The sequence below is a fragment of the Varanus komodoensis genome, unplaced genomic scaffold (genome assembly GCF_004798865.1).
Source record: "Varanus komodoensis strain SLA01 unplaced genomic scaffold, ASM479886v1 scaffold11, whole genome shotgun sequence".
NCBI classification, from domain to species: Eukaryota; Metazoa; Chordata; class Lepidosauria; order Squamata; family Varanidae; genus Varanus; species Varanus komodoensis.
This window is the reverse complement of record NW_025335317.1, coordinates 12,558,056-12,578,172: the sequence shown is the minus strand read 5'-3', so window position 1 is coordinate 12,578,172 and position 20,117 is coordinate 12,558,056. Positions and strand designations below refer to the sequence as shown.

Genomic DNA, 20,117 nt, shown 5'->3' with positions numbered 1-20,117 from the left:
ACTGGGCTGGATGGCGTACCGGTTTCGTGTTTCTGTGCTTGTGGAGTCCACTTCTATCCCTGCTGGGCTGCTTGGGCTACGTTCTCACAGGTGGGCATGGAGAGGTTCTGCATAAGGATTTTCTCCCCTGTAAATGAGAAAGTTGGCCACCACATCCACCAGTTCTGGCACTTGTGCCAGAAGTATGCATGCATGCATTTAAAGCTTCTATATCCTAGAATCATAGAATAGTAGAGTTGGAAGGGGACATGAAGGCCATTGAGTCCAACCCCCTGCACAGGACACCACGTTACACCATCCCACTCGGAGGGCTGCCCAGTTTCTTTTTGAATGTCTCCAGTGTGGGAGAGCCCACCACCTCCCCAGGCAGCTGGTTCCACTGTCATATTGCTCTGACAGTGAGGAAGCTTCTCCTGATGTCCAGCCTGAATCTGGGCTGTCGCAACTTGAATTGATTATTCCATGTTCTACACTCTGACATCAGTAAGAAGAGATCTTGACCTTCCTCTTTGTGACAGCCTTTGAAGTACTTATAGAGGGATATCATTTTCCCCTTCAGTCTTCTCTTCTCAGGGCTGAACATGCCCAGTTCCTTCAGTCGCTCCTCACAGGGCAGTGTTTCCAAACCCTGGATCATTTTTGTTGCCCTCCTCTGCACCCTTTCTAATTTACCTGCATCTTTCTTAAATCTCAGTGCCCAGAACTGGACGCAGTCTTCCAGGTGAGGTCTGACTAGTGAGGAGTATGGAGGAACTACTACTGTGTCTTAGGGCTGTGATGCAATAAAATACGATAAAGTATAGCATCAAAAAAAAAAAAAAAAAGTAAATGAAACCCAATCTTAAAACCGGTTTAACATTTAAAATAAACATTTTAACATTTAAAATGGGGAAATAAAAAGGTTTCGGCCTGGCGCTGATTATGCAATATGCTCAAAATATACTCAGCTGTATGTTAGAGTAAACATTGCTTAGATTGCAAGAATAATTCTGGGTGGAACTAGGACATGCAGAGCCTGGGAGGTAAGGCACAGACCAAGGAAATAATCCACTTGTCAAGCAGCAGTTCCTGGAGGAATTTGGTGGGTCAAAGTTGGAGCTAAGATATAATCTTGCGGGCTATGTAGAGAGCTGGGCGTGATGAGAGGACTGGTTGCAAAGCTGGAAATGAAACAGTTATATTTTATTTATTTATTTATTAAAATATTTTTATGCCGCCCCATTCGCCGAAGCCTCGGGGCGGCTTACAACATAGATAAAACAATAAGTTAAAATATCCATATCAAATAATCTTAATTAAAACACACATTATAAAATAAGCCGCCCTGGCCAGATAAAATTCAATTGTATTTAGCATTTAAAATGTTGCTTAAATAAAAAGGTCTTAGCCTGGCGCCGAAAAGCAAATAACGACGGCGCCAGGCGGACCTCTCTGGGGCGCGCATTCCATAACTTAGGCGCCACCGCTGAGAAAGCCCTTCTCCGAGTAGCCACCCTCCTAATTTCTCTCACGGAGGGCTCCCGGAGAAGGGCCTCTCCCGCCGATCTCAGGGGGCGACTGGGCAAATATCTGTAGCATCTTTAACTGTGATAATGATGAGGTGGATTATATGAAACAGCCTTCGCCTGGTTAATGTGGAATTTATGCCCTGGTTATTGAGGACAGACTGATTCAGCAATTTAAGGGAAAAAAAGTTAGAACCCTGTTAACAGTTGTAATTTTATCTTTGAACCGTATCTTAGGGTATGGTTGTTATTAAAAAAGAAGTATGAAATTATTTTCTACTTAAGGTCTAATTCAGAATTAACAACAACCCAGAGATTCAGTTGAGATGCAACAACAATGTTTAACAGTAATTTGTGGTTAAATATGGATTAACCCACAAATTGTTGGGGGAGAGACATACCAGCTACTGGTTGGTATGTTTCACCAACATCCTACAATTTTTCATTAATTTTCAATGTGAATTAAATTGTGTAAATGAAATAAAATAGTACAGTTTTCATACATGAAATTTGAATAGATCAATTAGAGTTGTTGCATATGAAATTTGTACCCTTTTATATAAAACAAGACATGCTTTTATCCATAAGCTTAGTTGTGCATGGTCTTCAAAGAAGACAGAACGAATATCTATCCAGGTTATGTCTGAAGACCACCCATTCATTAACTCCTCATTCGATTGCATTATTGGAAGTATCCATATGCCCTTCCAATACTGTAATATCAGTCCTTTAGTTGCAAAATGGCAGAGAAAATCCATTTGTGTTGACATTTAAGAAGCAAGTAGATAATTAAGGAGAACATGTACAACATTAAATATTAAAGAGCTTTCCAGGACAAATTTATCCATATAATTACCTCCTTTCCAAAGAGGTAGCCATTGGGCTTTGCCAAAACATATGATAAGAGAAGCATTAGCTTTATTATACGTCTAACAGTAGCCGATTAAAACCCTTATTAAAAAGACATTTTGGCATCCAATTTACATATAAGTTTATGCTGAGTAAGACATAACCTGAGATCCATGGACCTTTCTGAAATGAATGCTAACATTACAATCCATTGATTAGGTAAGACAGGATGATGCAATTCACAGTTCTATTCTTGCTTAATATCTGTGTATCTTATTTAATCACTCATAATAAGTATTGTAAACATGGATCATGGATAAATGCAGCTGGTCAACTTTAATAAGTGGCTCTAATTTGGGAGTGACTCCCAAAGTTGCAGAAGAAGAAGGGTCAGGATTCAATTGCATGTATTACTCTTCAGCTGTAGATGGCATGTATTTCCTACACATGGTGGAACATGGCAGAACATTACCATCATGTCCCACCAGCTAATTCAAGGTAAGAATCAGCTTATCCATCCAAATCTGCCAGACAAAAGTTTTCTTACTCATTTTTAAATCTGGGTTTCTCCATAAAATCTAAATTACGTTTGCATGCAAAAATAGATCAAAACATAGCTGACATGACATTGTGGACAGATGTGGCATTCCTGGGTTGTTTTCATGATGAGTTTCTTCTTGGATCGCAGGCTTGGGATGTCACTGAGACTATCTATGAATGTTACATTTGTATGCTATTGCTGGAAAGAGAAAGCGTGCAGTGTACATCCTTTCAATACATGGGTTAATCAACCCACAAATTACTGCCAAATACCACTTTAACATCCAACAGGGCCAGGATATGTGTTGCATCTTGTTATGAGCTGGAGTTCCTCCTTCATGCATTCAGAACGCACAATGTTTTTTCCTACAAACATTGACCAAAAGGCACAAAGTAAAATGCACAGAGTAGTTTGTTGAATCCAATCTAGTAATCACCTCCAGGAACTCTCCTTATGAGCATGCCTGGGCCTCATCCCTTTGGGAGGAGCCTTCTGAGAATGAGCATGCCTCTTCTCTGTGTGTTGATCCTTTAATTTGGCCACCCTCCTCTGCTGATGAACCATCATGGATCAAGAGCCATGGCCACCTCATCTGCATCTAAGAAGTTCCCCTGCTCTGAGTCCCTCCACTAGGTGTACATCTTATTTATTCCCAGAGACTGCCTGCCCACCTGGGGAGTCTGGCCTTGAGATAAGCACCTGTGCTTCTCTCATATCAGTGTCTTGGCTTGGCCCACATTCCCAGACCCCCTCTTGTTCCTCCCCTCCTGACTCTGATTCTTCTGGAGACCAGTCAACAGCCCTGCAGAGTAAGTACCCAAGGTAGCCATCTTTCGCACTCCCAACAAGTATGGATTGTCAGTAAATTCTGGGGTGTTGTTACATGGAAATTCTGGATGGTTAACCATGAATGACCCAGAAAGAGAACCCTGGGTTGTTGGATTGTGAACTCTGGGTTGTTCATGCCTGAAAACCCATTGTTAAACAATGATGCAGGGTTTGCATGTAACAACAACCCAATATTTAACAACCCACAATTGAATGCCGATCCATACTCAGCCTATACATGGAACTGTCATTATGTATGAATCAATGTCAGCAATAAAGATTCAACCAGCAGCTGCAAAGGTGTGCATGATATCACTGCTACCCAAATTTAAACAGAATTCCTATTGCGGTCTTACTGGCTTTTCATATCACAAGGCCCTCTGGAAAGCTGGATAAAGCAGATGGCCCTGTTAATATTTGTGTCAGTGCATCCTTGATCTGCTAATTGTGTCATAATAATTTGAAAATGTTTCCCCTAAAAAGACTATTTTGGGTGGATGGGTAGATGTGGTGGATTTTATGCTTCACATTATGTGTGCCCAGAAAATAAACACACATAAAATACCTTTTATCAGTTCCAGTGCAGCATTGATAAATGGGGTAGTAGTTACTTTTAATGTCCTTTATCTCCCACTGCTATGAGAATGTAACACGAGGGCAGATCTAGATGAGATTTAATGGTTAGTTTCGTTTTGTGTCCTTTCTTAATTATTTGAATAGGAAGCATTTCATGTAAAGGGGAGCAGAGGCAAAAAACACTCAGACTCTTTTGGTACCTTTGCGCTATTGAGAGAGATTGAGATTTGCTTCCCAATTGTTCACCCCTGAAAAGAGGGGCCCTGATTCTGCACCGAAATCCTGACTGATTTAAACAATTGTTCTGCCTTTTCCAGCAGAAGGGCCACCGTTCTGTCTACTACAGAAGTGCCTGAAAGCTGCAGTCACATTATTTCAAGCAGCCTGTCAAATTTTATGCACATTTTATAGTGTTTGATGCTTGCCAAATCATGGCCTTGGATAGGCTAGTAAGAATTTCTTGGCTCTTGTATGGAGTAACTACAACTGTGTGTGTGAATTCTGGATTCCTGTGAAAACCTAGGCTTTAAAGCTGACCATACTTCAAAGCATTCTAGCAGTTTCATGTGTCAGAGGCTGCAATAATGATTTTGGGTATAACATATAATTCACTGCTAGCTTGCCCAATATGCGTAGCTTAGCCATGCTGTCTCTGCTTGATGTAGCAAATGGTGGCTCACTTGATTAATTCCCAAATGAGAACTTGAACAAGATTTGCCTTGTTCCTCCTCCTCCTGTCCCCCATCTATGACTTCTTTGTCCCCCACCTTTCAAGCAAGTTCTGGAAACATGTTTCTTCCAGAAACTATTCAAACTCAAGCTTTATTTACCCCCTAAGAAAAGGATAGAGGACAGGAGAGAGGTCTCCGTTGTTATGGAGCGTCTCCATTTCTTCAGGACTTGATTTATTAATCAATGGAGTGTTCTTTAATCACTCTTCGAGACTGTGATGGGATGTGGATTAATGGAAGAGAAGGAGGAATCTTTGAGAGGTATAAAGCTGAGGCATATCAGATTTCTTGAATTGTCAACTAAAGGAAACCCTGGAGCATTGCACTTTATGGCTTCCACATGGCCAAAATTAGTGTGGAAGGAGGTTTGCCTTCCTTGCAATGGTCCCCAGATATCTAAGAAGTCTTCCTCTTATAACTGTGAATCTAAAATAGCCCTCCACAACCTGATGTCCATCAAATGTTTTAGGCTACAGCTCCCATGAGCCCCAGCCTCCATGGTCAATGATGGTGTTAGAAGACCAGATGTCTGGAGGGCATCAGGATGGGAGAGGCTGGTCCAAAAGAAAACATCTTTGTCCATTATTTCCATATCATATTTTGGACGTTCTTTATCTCAGCTTAATAGACTACAATATGAACAAGACTTTTGCCCATGCATTTAGCCCCTTCAGTTCTTTCTTTGTGATATGAACAATCATTCTAGGAAATCTTTAATTGCTCCTTTGCCCAAACAGGGGAAGTATTCTTGCCCACTCCAGGGTATTAACCTAATCTCAACCCAATGATTAATATCTGGCTTTAGGGGAACCTTAAAGAAGAAGCACGTTAAGACGAAATGCAGACTATGGTTAACTAGAGGTTTCCTGGGATGGTTGTTTGCCCCAGAAAGGGAGGAGCAAAGGGGCTGTAGGCAGAGGCAAAAGGCTTGAGATTTGATTGCCCGTGCCAAGGTGCTGAATTTCTGGGGTCAGTGAAAGTGTAGGGTGCTCAGCCCTTCAGGTGGTCATGTCTCAGCTGGCTAGGACGTGCTTCCAGGTGGTTTGGACCATTTGAGGGGAGAGCAGAACCTTAATTGACCCTCCCCAGCTCATTCCCATTGCCCCGCTCTGTCGTCTTCACACGTTGGAGGGCACTGTCAAGGGCAAGGAGCCTGCCCTGCCCATGTAGGCCTTTCTGAGCATAGAGCAGACTCCCCATTGCAGATGTTACTCCGACAGCATAGAGAAATGGGGCAAACATCTGACAAGGGCTGCAGTCAGTACAGTGCTTCCTGAAGGTTAGGACCCCTGGGATATGGAATGGGCTTCCAAGGGAGGTGGCAGGGGGCCCATCCGTGAGTGCTGTGGCTGTGATTTCTATATTGCCTGTTAACTGAGGCAGTTCTCTGGGTGGTTCACAAGATTAAAAAATGGCAATTAAAATAAAAATTCACTGAAGCCACTGGAAGATGAATTTTTGAGGGGACTCCAAGGGGATCTTTTAGGTATGTGAGGGGATGTCATGTGGAGGAGGGCCATGAGCTGTTCTTCCCTGCAGTGGAGGGTGGGACGTGTTCCAATCGGGCAAAGCTCAAGGACCAGGCTTCAGGTTGGATGTTAGGAAGTACTTCCTGATGGTTAGGACCCCTGGGATATGGAATGGGCTTCCAAGAGAGGTGGCAGGGGCCCCATCCGTGAGGGTGTTCAAGGAAAGATCGGACCACCGCATGTTGGGGATTGCATGAGCGGAGCTGGCTGGAGCCGGGGATCTGACTAGATGGCCCAGGAGGCCCCTTCTGACTCAGTTTGTTTCTGTGTTTCTATGGCAGTGAATTCTCGTATTTCACAAAGGTAGGGCAGTAGCTTCAGCTCTACCACAACATAATGAATATAACTAGAGCATCCAATCTGATGAACCAAACCATAGATACAATATGCCTTGGCCTATATGTCTGTGCAGTGAAAGTGCTGGCGCTGTGGCTCACAAGCTGCCCAAATCACCCTAACTCAGTTGACACTGACTGACACTCTGGCTCAGAGGAACAGTGTGAGACGTGTCAAGGAAGCAAAGACGTGAGTAAATGCGAGGTAAACCTGCCAGGGCTCAGGAGCTGCCGCACCATCGCTCAATGCGACCACCGTGAGCAGAAGAGCAGGTACGTCAGTGCGCACTTGTGTGTGCCTGTGCAAAACCTTTCTGAGGCAGCTGTTGCTTTAACGATTGCCCTTGCAACAGTCTGAAGCATGCATTTTCTGGCTAGTTTTAGAGAGGCACCATTTATATTCAGCAAAATAACAGCACACTGTATAAGGGTTCAGGGTTTGTCCAATGGGGACGAGCAGCTGAAATGTGACCCTCCTGATCCTCTTGGCCTCTCGGTGACTTTTGATACCTTCCTTCGGGGTTGCGAGTAACCGGTTGTGACTTTCACATTCCACAGGATGGGCTGACACCTCTCCACTGTGGGGCACGAAGTGGCCACGAGCAAGTTGTGCGGATGCTGCTCGATCGGGGAGCTCCTATTCTTTCCAAAACAAAGGTAAGGTGGTGTTGGAATACCCTCAATTATATGTCTTTGTATCCTGAAGATTATATTCAGTCATTTCTTCTACTGGTCTCAGAAGTAGGAATAATGCTGTGTCCATGTAGTTTTGCTCCAGGCATGGATTCCAGCAGCTCTCTGTGGAGATGGCTATTATTGTGATGCAGGTGTTTTAACATTTGTAGTCCTTCTTTGTATTTTATCTTGTCGTCTTTATAATAAGAACCCTGTAAGGTAGGCCAACACTATAGCGGAGTGGTTGCGTCAAATGCCAATTTATGATTTCTTAGCAAAGACACTTTTTGAACCAGGAATTTGCTCATCTGTAACAGAATCTCTTGCCTATTACAGTCCAACAATCCAGAGGGAACAAGGTGGAGGAAAGCTGCGTGAAATTATCGTCATTTATTCCCAAAGATTTCATGTGCACTCTCCATAGGATCTGTTGTATGGCTTTATGCATGCATAAGAAAGATATGGGGGAAAACATCTATAAGAACAGGCTGTTTAATGTTATCTAAGGCTTAAAGCTAGTTAATACTGAAACTGGTTTGGCTCAGCTGCATTGATCCATGCTGATTGCATATTTTAAGGCAACTGGTAGCAAAGGGAGTTGGAAGGGATTTGCACTGGAGACAGAGAATGGAAGAGTACGAACCTGTGTTCCACCTACTCTCTACTTCAGATTTATTGATTAATACATATTTATCCTCCTCTGTCAGGCAGAAAGCTTGTCAGACTGGCTAATTGCATCCTTTGAAAATAAATTAAAAGTAAAGCATATGCAATCAAAGGCAGGATAAATCACCACTTGGAAACTTATAGCAAAATAAACGGAAGTAATGAAGGATCTTTCCTGGCACCAGAAAGATGACACCAGTAGGGCCTTAAGTGACAGGACACTGCTCCTGCAAAGGCCCTCTCATACCTCCCAAATTCTGAAGACAGGTGGGTGTGAGAGCCCCACAAAGATATTCCCACAAAGATCTCAGGAGTTGGCTCATTTGGGAGGAGCCGGTCCTCAAGGTGATCTAGCTGCAAGCCATTTAGGGGCTTTAAGGGTTAAGACCAGCCCTTAAACAGAGCACATGTCATTGTAGTTCCTTGAAAAAGGGGGGATGCATCCTGAACGCCCAGTCTCTGTGAGCAGTCAAGCAGCCCTATTTTGTGCACAACTGCACTTTGAAGACCCCATTCGAGGGTCCTCCCCTGTGCTGTGCGCAGCCGTGATGCAAAAGTTTAGTGGGACACGTCTAAGTAGGAGTAAGTGGGGTTGGGATGTCTCAGTCCTGGAGAGACCAAAGCTGCAACCCAGCTTGGCTAGTAAAAGGAGCCCGTGCACTGAGTCCACCTTGCCCACCCCCCACCCAAACTAGGCACTCTGCAAGACCGTCCCCAGGCCATGGACTTCGGGAGGGGAGCGCAACCCACTCCAAATTGAGGCATGTGTGTTCCTGCCTTCCTACATATGGCTAGGACCTCAGAAATGCTATGCTTGCCCTGGCTGGCAGTTATTAAAGGAGTCCAGCTTCCGAGTGACATAATGCTCCCTGGATAAACCTTTTTTTTCCTTTTTTACTGGCATTGCCTCGGGTTACTTTCACATTCCCATGGATGCTTTGCTTGGATAAGGGTGAATAACACCTGAGTTAAAAGGCTTGGCGACAATATCCTTGTTAATGAACTGGAAGTCTCTGTTTCAGTTGCAGAAGCTTACACGGCCGGCCGGCTGGCCGGTGGTTATGAGCTCCTTGCCAGCCAGGAGAGCTGGAGTGCTTCCCGGTGCTTCTGACTCTGCCCTCTCCTTCCTCCATCTGCTTCCAGAATGGCTTGTCTCCACTGCACATGGCAACACAAGGGGATCACCTCAACTGTGTCCAGCTCCTGATCGAGCACAACGTCCCGGTAGACGACGTCACGAACGACTATTTGACGGCGCTGCACGTGGCTGCCCACTGTGGCCACTACAAAGTTGCAAAGGTTTTGCTGGACAAGAAAGCCAACCCCAATGCCAAAGCACTGGTGAGTACGGAGCAGGGCTGCTATTTGCCGCTAGCAGAGTTTCCCAGCCATGGACTTGAAAGCTGGGTGTCCGACCACCAGGCAAGGAGAAGCCGTAATTGTTCACAGAGCTTTGCAAAAGAGGATTTAATCAGGAGGTTATCATTCGTTCCTTTCTCATGCAAATAACGTCCGCCTTGTGTCAGTGCAAACTTAAGGATGAGGATTCCTGCCTTTTTTGTCTCTCAGTGCTAGCGTTAGTTGACTCTGTTTTATGAGTGTGTGTGTGTGTGGTCTGACAGCTTGCCGTTGATACAACAGAACAGCCTAAAAGTGACCGGTAACTCCTGTTGCCAGTCAACATGGGAGAAATCCAGATTCTTTGTATGTTGAGAAATAACAGATAAAATCGCTTGCCCTGCAAATGATGTGCAGGGAGAATGCTTTGGGTTCTGAATGTTTTTGAAGTTTGCAAAGCAAGAATAAAACTGAGAAATAAGCACAAGTTTGTTCATGGGCTAATGGTAGGGATCTTGATATAATGACTTCAGAAAATGATCAACTTTCCCCCCCAAATGTCATATTTTTCTATAAGCTGTTTGGGGAAAAAAAAACCTGCCTTTACCAAAAACATTGCAATCTTCATGTTGCTTTTATTACCCTCTAGGGTTATGCGACTTTGTTAACAAATCTCCAAATGGAAAGTCTATTTTAGCCCTTTTTCCATCATTTTCAGTACTGCAAAACCACATCTATCCATGATCCTGCTTTTTTAAAAACAAAGCTGTTCTTTTTATTTTTCCTGTTTGGGCTTTTTATACTCACCACTCTCACTCAGCCTCTGAAATCCTACTGGATTTTGTTTAGACTCATAATAAACAGGACATTTTTGGACCACCTCAGGAAGCTGCAGTTTTTCTCACAGGAAATGCAATTTTACAGCACACTATCTGCAGTGGTTTAAACTGCTGTGCTGCTGGGCTGGTTGATCGAAAGGTCCCCGGTTCGAATCTGCACAATGGGGTGAGTTCCTATTGCTCCATCCCAGCTCCTGCCGACCTTGCAGTTCGAAAGCATGCAAATGCAAGTAGATAAAAAGGCACCACTTCGGTGGGCAGGTAACAGCGTTCCATGCACTTTGGTGTCTAGTCATGCCGGCCACATGACCACGGAGACTGTCTGGGGACAAACGCTGGCTCCCTCGGCTAGGAAATGGAGATGAGCACCGCCCCCTAGAGTCAGGCATGACTGGACTCGATGTCAAGGGGAAACCTTTACCTTTATCTGCATGTTGATCTTGTTTCTCTTTCTCTCTTTGAGGCCCGAAGGGGCTGGTAAAAGCATTCTGAGCATGCAGATAGGTTAACTAGTTACTTAATCCTCAGTGTCCAGCCCAGTGAAAGGTCTTTCACTTTTTTGGAGCAAGCAGCTGCTTAAAGTCTAGATTGGGAGACTTGCAAACTCCTTGATATGTTCACAGCAGAAATTCAAGTGCATTAGGTTGAATCCAGACTTCCGTGAGTGAACTTCCACTCATGAAATGTGAAGCGCTTTGTTTCCAGCCCCATCCAACTTTCTTCCAGAGTGCTGCCATATCCTGCAGAGCAATGGGAAAGGTGGAGTGGACAGCCCCAATTTCCTCTTGCAGAAGCGCGAGTCCTTTCCATAAACAGGTCTCCTTCTATGAAGAGAAAGGCACTTGTGTTTCCACCCATTGGCCTCCGTGATGGTAAATCAGAGTTTATCACTCAGGTCGGGAACCTGTGACACTCTTCAGCATCCCAGACACTTCCACATCGGAACAGGGAAAACAAATTCCTGTGAAAGAACATCCCTAGCCAGGTCCTTGCCTTCAAAGCAAGTCCTGCCTAGGTGGGAAAGGGTCCCTAAGGAAAACTTTGGAGTGTATTGGGTGTCCAAAATGTTTTGAGAAGGTAAACTTAACAACATTCCTGAGAGGGGAGTCCATTCCTCCTTCTCCCTGTGCCGGGGTGAATAGAAGATCATTTGAGATCTGTGGAGAGCCATAGCTCAGCAAGGGTTTCTGACTTTCAGCTGTCCAACAATGGCAACTACCCCAAAAGGAAAACAAAATAATAGGTGGGGAGAAGATGCCTATGGGAAAACCAGGAGTGGATGGTTGTGTGAAAGGACTTGTGAGTAAGATCTGAGTGCCAGTCACAAATGCCTGGGCTGAACATCATGTTTACGGGCACCGTGTTTCTTCACTTGGGATGTATATGTGCCCGTTTTGCACCTGACCCTGGTTGGTGGACCTTCGGGTTCTGGTTGAAACCAAGGTAGATCCCACAAACTACCTCAGCCTGCCCCTGCCCTAAGCACCTCTGCTGAAAAACTTTCAGCTTGCAGGAGAGGGGGAGTTACTTGGTTCTGTTTACCACCCTTCTGCTCTGAATCATTATCCTGAAAAATGCAAAAAGCTGACTGGGAACTGAATGCTCTGATTTCAGTCAACTAGAAGAGGCAGTGGCTTCAGCCATATGTTATGAAAGCATATGGTATTCTCTGCTCCTGTTGGGAAGGTAGCTATGGCTGATCAGACTGGAGACCCAATTCTGTCAGCTGTTTTTAAAATAAGTTTCTGTCGCCACTTTGATATGTATACAGGTTGTCATCAACATCCAAGTAATTGCAGGAATCTGTGGATCTTTGATGTTCTGGGAAATCTGCTTCCTTGCTTCTTGTGGGGGTTTCACTCACAGTGGAAGCGTAATTTAGCTTTGCATTGCTCTGTCTGTGAAAATCCGTGTTTCCCCCACCCCATCAATAATGTGCCAGGCAGAAAACTATTTTGTCAAGAAGTAAAAGTTACCAGCCACAGAGTACTGCAAGGGGGTGTCGCTGGTGTTGTGAAGACAAACCAAGGAAGCTCTGTCTTGTCAATAGCATTGTTTCGGGAGTCCTTGAAAGTCCTTCCTCAATTTTGCAGAATGGTTTCACACCTCTCCACATTGCCTGCAAAAAGAACAGAATTAAAGTGATGGAACTTTTGCTGAGACATGGAGCATCTATCCAAGCTGTCACTGAGGTAAAGCATCCTTAATGGTATATTCTTCCATGTTTTCAATAAACAAACAGCTTTTAGTCCTGTGAATGGAGGAGCTGAGAACAGAAGGAGGATCCCAGTTGAAACTGAGTGCCATTTTCTAGTGCATCGGTTAATTTTTCTGAAGAAAATACAGAGCTTTCTGTTGTTAAGGAATCCTTCCCATGTTTCTTTGCCTGTTGAGAGCCTCACACACATTTCTGCCACAAGATCCCTGAATATTACAAGGGGAGTCCATGTTAGATCCATATTAAGACCCAGTTTACACTTCATGCTACATACCTGTGTGGTTTAATGCACATATTTCTGGGAATGACGAAAGTTATGTGTGCTACCCTCTGTGTGCTTTTTATTCCCACTTTCAATTAACAAACAAGAATGGGTTGTTTTGCAATATGCGTACCTGGAAATTCTGAGTTGTTGATGGATCAAACAACCCAGAGTTAATCCAGCAACAAACCATAGTTGATTGTTGGGTTAACTCAAGATTATATGACTCCTGAAGACAAGCGAAGAGAAGAGAAGAGAAGAGAAGAGAAGAGAAGAGAAGAGAAGAGAAGAGAAGAGAGTGATTCCTGGGAAGTTTTATCCTGTGCCTAATATGGTTCTCCTTCCCCCATCCTCAGCGCATGCACATGTGTGCACACATGCGCATGTGCGCACACACACACACAGTGTGAGTGTGCATTGTAGTCAAGCCTTGTTCAGGGCAGGTGTGCTTTTACAGCCCCAAACACAGAATACGTAAGACAACTCACAAGGCTGCCTCCATCACCCTCCCTTCCTACATTTCCTTTTTGGCATTTCCCTGCTGCCTGAAAACTGGGACTCTCTTGGCAGTTTACAAAAGCTAAAGGCTTTAAAATACATTATATGAAGCTACATGCATGCACACATAAATCTAAACAGGCATCTAAACATGGTGATACACAGTGCAGGATTGGGACTCAGGCGATCCGGGTTCTAGTCCCCGCTCGGCCATGGAGCCAACTGGGTGCCTTTGGGCCAGTCACAGACTCTCAGCCCAGCCTGCCCACAGGATTGTTGTTGTGGGGATAAGGTTGAGAACAGGAAGAGGAGAATGTTGTAAGCCACTGTGACTTTCCTGTAAGGGAAAAATGGGATATAAATCTAATAAATAAATAAAAATGGATATATATCGAAAACCATTTTCAGTTTTTACCTTAACTCATCCTCTGCCCCTACCAACACCAGAGTAATTTTTCTTCTTTCACTCCACCTCCCCTCTCCTGTTTTCCAGTCTGGTTTGACTCCCATCCATGTCGCTGCCTTCATGGGACATGTAAATATCGTTTCGCAGCTGATGCATCATGGAGCATCGCCCAACACAACCAATGTGGTGAGTGGCAAGCCAGTCTTTCGTTATTAGCAAAGGGGAACCTCTGATGTGCAGCCTGCCAGTTCCTCACACCTGCCTTTTTGCATGCAAGGTGTCCAGACAGCAAGGGAGCCCCCTATGGGGAGGGGGCCCAGTGCTCTCAAGGTACCGTCTGCCCAGATGGATTCTCCAGTGTCAGAGGACGAGGTGGAACAGTCGAGGTGGATCGATGCTCAGGCAGAGCATGAGAACCAGCCTGCCCTGCACAAGGAGGAAGACATCTCAGATCAGGGAAGGGTGGAGATTGAAGGGGGGCTCCTTGGCCCCATAAAGAGATGACAGTGAAGTGAAGTGAGCAGACCAGTTAGGAAGTGTCTGCCATGTCCCCACCATCCAGCCCATCAAGCAGCAGGCCCTGAACATGGAGTCAGGGCCTTCCTGAAAGGGGAAGAAGGAGCTTCCAGCTCTTTACATTAGCAGACGTTCCTCCCGCACCTCAAAGGGGTCATCACTTTGATTTATGCTGTTGGCCACCTGTGGAGCTCAAATAATGGACTGCGCTTCTAAGGTTTCATGTAAGTCTTAAGTGGGGCAAAGACCCACTCACCACATGACCTTTCCTGGAGAGGTTTCCTGCTCCCCACTTGAGAAGTTCCAATCCAGGCAAGGTGTGGACAATCAGGAGCAACTTTCATAGGTGTATATGCCATGGCAATATTTTATGAAAGTCCCGTACGTCAACCCCATTGCTATTACTCCTGTTTGTTCAGTGGAAAGAATTTCCTAAGTATTGTATTGACCAGAGGGCAGAACGAGCCGTCCCATAGCTCACAAGGTAGCAAGCTACCTCCCCTGAACCTCCATGATGTCACACCCTGAGTCACATCAGCTGTCTCACCAGCATGGATGGGCCCTGCCGCGTGGGCAGACACACCCGCACTGTTGCTCACGTGCAGCGGAAGTAAGTTGGACAGCCTGAAATGGCTGCAGAACATTCGCATCAAACACGTCATTGCAAATGTACGTACGTACTCTACAGGTATGTCAAGAAGCTGTGCTTGGCTGTGATTCCCAGCTGAGTATCCATTTGGGGACAAGGTAAGATTAGGCTCCATAATGTTTGAAGCTGTCCTTAAAAGAGGTGAGATTGCTGACCAGAATTAATTAATTAACCTCTGGTTTAGTGCCAGTACTCTGATGAATATGAAGTGAAAGCCTTACATTTCCTCCCCTTGTGTTAGGAGGAGAGCTCAAGGGCTCCAGAGAGAGAATGTCTCTCTCTCGGTTCCTACTCAAACTTGTTTTATGTTCTTCTGCACTGGAAAGAGGAAGAGCTCATATATTATTGCTCAGTGCCCTGAATTCTTGAGAAGTCGACTCTCTGAGTGCCACAGAATCCCTGAGGACTGGCGGCGTCTTCCATTCCGAGGCAGGCCCTGCTGATGTTGCTAACAGATTCCAGTTGATTGTCAGGGCATATTGCCTGTATCCACCATAGCCATGCTAGAGTGCCTGTACATTTCCAAAGGCTTTGCAGAAGAGTGGTTTTAAAATAGAGATGTTTCAGAGGCATTCGTGACAAGCTGGAAAAACCGGGCTTCAGAAAGCACACGCATGGTAGCAAATTTTACTATCGTTCGGCACTGCCTTACTCTTTGCAAAGTTAGATGCATACAAAGCACAAGGCAATAATATTATCTTGACTGTTTGCACTATAAAATCCGTTTAAATTATAGACTTGCGCAGCACCATCTGTGCTATAAACAATGTCTGTTTTAAAGATTCGCTGGGTTTCAAAAGATCTAGAAATCAGCTTCCCTCCTTCACATCGAAGCATTTGCTGTTCTCACAGTTTCCTTGGTGACACATCTTTGGGTGAAAAGTGTATGAAGCTCTGCAAATTTTGTACAGCAGTCCTTTTTTATTATTGATTATTTTGATCCGTTCAACGGAGTCAACAGAAACCAGGGCCATCAAAGTATGATCGCAGCAAACCCAACTGAACTAAAACAAGCAGGCCCAGATATACGCAAGTTTGGAGAGATGACAAATGGACAACCAGCTGGGAACGGTGCTTCACTAGACTGTTGTGTTTGCACCATGAGTACCATGCCGTGTTTTTGAAAGGATCCCCTCCCCCCACCCCACCCCACCCCACCCCCACAACATTGACAAGGAGCCAAACACTCCTATACCCTGATCGTTCGGAAATCAATGCTGGAATAAATGGGACAGAGCTAGAGGTCATATATTGATCTGGTACAGTTTTGTGCTCTCAAACAACTCCTTAAAAATATTCATGTGGCAGCGGTTTCTGACTGGAAGCTTTCTGTGTGTCGCTAAAATATTTGCTGCTGTTTCTTTCCCTTTTGGGGTCCCTGAGTCTTTTAAAGCACCTTAACCTTTTGACGATCTTTCCCATTCCAGAGAGGGGAGACCGCGCTCCACATGGCTGCCCGAGCTGGTCAATCAGAAGTTGTTCGATACTTAGTCCAGAATGGAGCTCAGGTAGAAGCGAAAGCCAAGGTAAGTTAGTCGATCATTTGGCTGCTTGGCTTGCATTCTTCCACCTGCTGGTGAGGTGTGGGAGACAAGAATAGGATGCACTGATTCAGAAAGGATGAGCTCAGGGGCCCAGCACGTGATAGACGGTCCCCTGATAGCAGAGAGACTTTAGTGGACCCTGTGGTTTTGTTCCGGTTGGGTTGTCAGCCTGGTGAGCCTGAAGGGGTCTGAGTGGGAGCGGAAGTGAACACGGCAGTGGGCACTTTCATACCTCGTGAAGACCCACCGTGGGCTGGTTTTGTGGGACAGAGGACTGGGCTCACCATGGATTGTCCCACCTCCCCCTCTACCCACCCCCGCTTCCTACACCATCCTGCTCTCAAATTTCCCGGAGGCTCACTTAGTTTGCCATTTTATGCACTCTTTTACCCCTTTTCTTTTCTTCCCCCTGCTTCTCCCCTTGTGAGAGAGGGGTGTTGTGAGTGTGTGCGGCTTGTTTCTTTGGAACAGGCTTCTCTGAGGATCCTCGCAATTTCCACCTTTTCATTAGATAATGCTCAGAAAGATGAAAAAGTGTGAGCCACTCCCTCTCCTTTTAAATGGGGTGGGGGTGGACAGGAAACCCATTTTCCCCCAAAGGATCGTATGTACTCAACCTTGCATATATGTTTTTGAAAGAAACAGGGAAGTCCTATCAAAATAACCTCTTTTAAAATGGACCAACATTTTGACAAGTAGCTATCAAAATGTTGTACCCCATAAAAGTGCGGGGGGGGGGTCACACTTTTCCTGGGAACTAGCACTGCTTTGGTAACCATAGTAGTCCAAGTGAGATACTGAGGATGAAACTCGAATACTTTGGCCACCTAATGAGAAGGAGCAACTCACTGGAGAAGCCCCTGATGCCGGGAATGATTGAGGGCAGAAGGGGACGGCAGAGGATGAGGTGGCTGGACGGAGTCACTGGGGCAGTGGGTGTGGGCTTGGGTGGACTCCAAGGGATGGTGGAGGACAGGAGAGCCTGGAGGGATGTTGACCAAGGGGTCGTGATGGGTCGGGCACGACTTTGCGACTAGCAGCACCAACGACAGCAGTTCTGTGGGCTCCCAGTGTTGGCTGGGGGGGACTTCTTCAGAGCCCCAGCTCCGAGATTGCAGGAGGCTGGAGCTGCAACTCCAAAGAGCAAGCACCCTCTCCCTGCAGTCAAGGTAGCAAGATGCATTCTGGCTGCCCACCACAGGTCTCGGAGGGGACAGAAAGGAGAGTACCAGGGCTCAGTGAGAAGATTGCTGCTGAGGAATTGCGCCAGTTTCAGCTCTGGCATAAGTTTTCCCAGCCTGCTCTGTCCCCTGTCCAAGCACTTCATCTAAAGGGCTGAGCATGGCTGCCTAGATAAAAATCTGGGCGCGAGATGTGACAGTGGCAGAGACTGGCACTGCTCCACCTCATTTGGACCATGGGATGCACACGGCTTCAGGTTTGAAAGGTTATATGTGCTGAGGAGTAATTGGATTGCTCCCTTAGTGTTCTGACACTAAGTTACTTAGCTGGGCACAACTGTGCAACTAAACAACAGCATAGTCCAAGTGACATGCCGAATAGACAGATGAGTTCTGTTTCCACTGAGTCACCTTTGAATGTTTCCTTCGTATTCACTGGCAGGAGTTTACAAGGGAGAGGGGCCGCTGAGAGTGATTGCAGGCTGAAAGGCTGCTTCCTGTTGTGGGGGCAACTCCTCGGAAAGTGTTCTCTGATGGGCCTCTTTCTCCTGTGTTAAATGGACCGGGCAGCTTTTGCGGCAAGGATTAGCAGTCGCACTCCTGGAGGCGTGGAGCTGCCGTTCTGATTTCCCACAATTCCTCAAAGCAGTCCTGCCATGGAGGCATTGTGTGAAATTTAATTGCACCAAAGGGGGCACAGATCAGGCATCTGGGTGGTGTGGAGACCTGTGGGGGCCACAGATGCTGCCTTCTGGCAGCGCACCTGTGAATCCGTCTTCCCGTCCTGTTCTTCATGATGGCCTTGCGAATATTCACCATGAACCTCAAGCAGAGCAACAGGAAACCCATTTTTCCCCTCAAAGGAACATATATATTCATCCTTGCCTAGATGTTTTTAAATGAAGCAGGGAAGTCCTATCAAAGTTATCTCTTTTTAAAGGAACCAACACTCTGACAAGGAGCTAAAATGTTGTACTCCCATAAAAGTGTGACAGACCTGGGCAGTGTAGCGGTAGACCCCCTCTACCTTGAACCCAGTGTCCAAGGTTTGGGTCACCTACTTATATTGGGCTGCCTTGGGAGTCACAGCCTGGGAGGATGAAAATTAAGTATAACGTGCATGTTAATAAAACATGTCTAGTTCTGGGAACGTAACGTGCCAGTTTCACACTGTATCGTGGCCAAGAATCAGAATACAGGAGGGGGCTTTGCAGTATTAAACATTTCCCTCTGAAATCTAGCTGGAGGTTTCCCAAGAAGCAAAAATGGCAAACCTGAAGCTAGCATACTTCAGACCAGCCAGGACTCCCTGGAGAAGACAATCATGATTAGGCAAAATTGAAGGCAGAAGAAGAAGAGCAAGATGGATGGCAGCATGTGATGGATCAGCTCCATAAAAAGGAGCCACAGCCTTGAATTTAAAAAGACTGAGCAGAGGTGCTCAGGACAGGTGGACAAGACATTGTGGGTGGCTTCATTCATAGGCTTCCCCTAAGCCAGTGCTGGCTGGATGGCACCCAACCGCAACAATCTGAATCCCCTGGCAAAAAGTAGTAGCCCAGAGAAGCTCATTAAGTGCAGCAGTGCCCTCCTGCAGTATAGCGGCCTTCCCTGCACACTCCCTGCCTGGTCAGAATAATACTCCCTTTGCTAGAAATATCTGTCCACAAGCATCCTCAGTATCTGGCCCCTTTCTCTTGCACGTTTAGGACGAACAAACACCGCTGCACATCTCAGCTCGACTGGGCAAAGCTGACATCGTGCAGCAGCTGCTACAGCAGGGAGCTTCTCCAAACGCAGCCACGACTTCGGGGTATACGCCATTGCACCTTTCGGCACGAGAAGGACACGAAGATGTCGCCTCGGTGCTTTTGGAGCACGGGGCGTCCTTAGGTATAACTACCAAGGTAAGAGAACAGAAGGTGAGGCGAGCCATGAGAAGGCTTTTAAAGATAAACGTGGCAGGGCCATTCCTCACCCAGGAATACAAAAGTTTCTCTCAGTGATTAGACTTACTTCCAAGTGAAGTCTCAAACTGTAGCATAAAAGCCAAAGAAGTCTTGAACAATGAGAACTAACAGGTGATGCAGAATGAGGAGATAAATGGAGGTGGTGGAACTCTTGACCAAAAACTGCAGGCGCATGGGAGGTGTGTCTTGTTTTTAAATCCTTCCTCATTAAAAAAAAAAAATTACCTGCATATAGCAAACTAGAACATCAGCAAAGGGGCATGGGTAAATTTCTTTCGGATACATTAATTTACAACACCCAGGGTACATTTTGTCTGGGGGTGCACTGAGAAATTGGTCCCCTTTGCAATATGAAATGGTGAAGAATTCTGTCATCCCATTCTGTGTGTTGCATAGAGTGACCTGGTTCACATGCTCAAAATAAGCCACCATGGCTTATTTAAATCATGTCACATGCTGGG

At 45.7% G+C, this 20,117-nt stretch overlaps 1 protein-coding gene across 3 annotated transcripts in view; it reads left to right on the top strand.

The window, feature by feature from the left end:
* ANK3 (ankyrin 3) overlaps positions 1 to 20,117 on the top strand; it is a 254,973-nt gene that overhangs the window by 121,030 nt on the left and 113,826 nt on the right. For all 3 annotated transcript variants that reach the window (XM_044420391.1, XM_044420389.1, XM_044420390.1), the window contains exons 9-14: positions 7,453 to 7,551; positions 9,379 to 9,576; positions 12,506 to 12,604; positions 13,884 to 13,982; positions 16,389 to 16,487; positions 19,396 to 19,593. In XM_044420391.1, the coding sequence (XP_044276326.1) occupies positions 7,453 to 7,551; positions 9,379 to 9,576; positions 12,506 to 12,604; positions 13,884 to 13,982; positions 16,389 to 16,487; positions 19,396 to 19,593 (792 nt within the window). The remainder of the gene's footprint in view (positions 1 to 7,452; positions 7,552 to 9,378; positions 9,577 to 12,505; positions 12,605 to 13,883; positions 13,983 to 16,388; positions 16,488 to 19,395; positions 19,594 to 20,117) is intronic.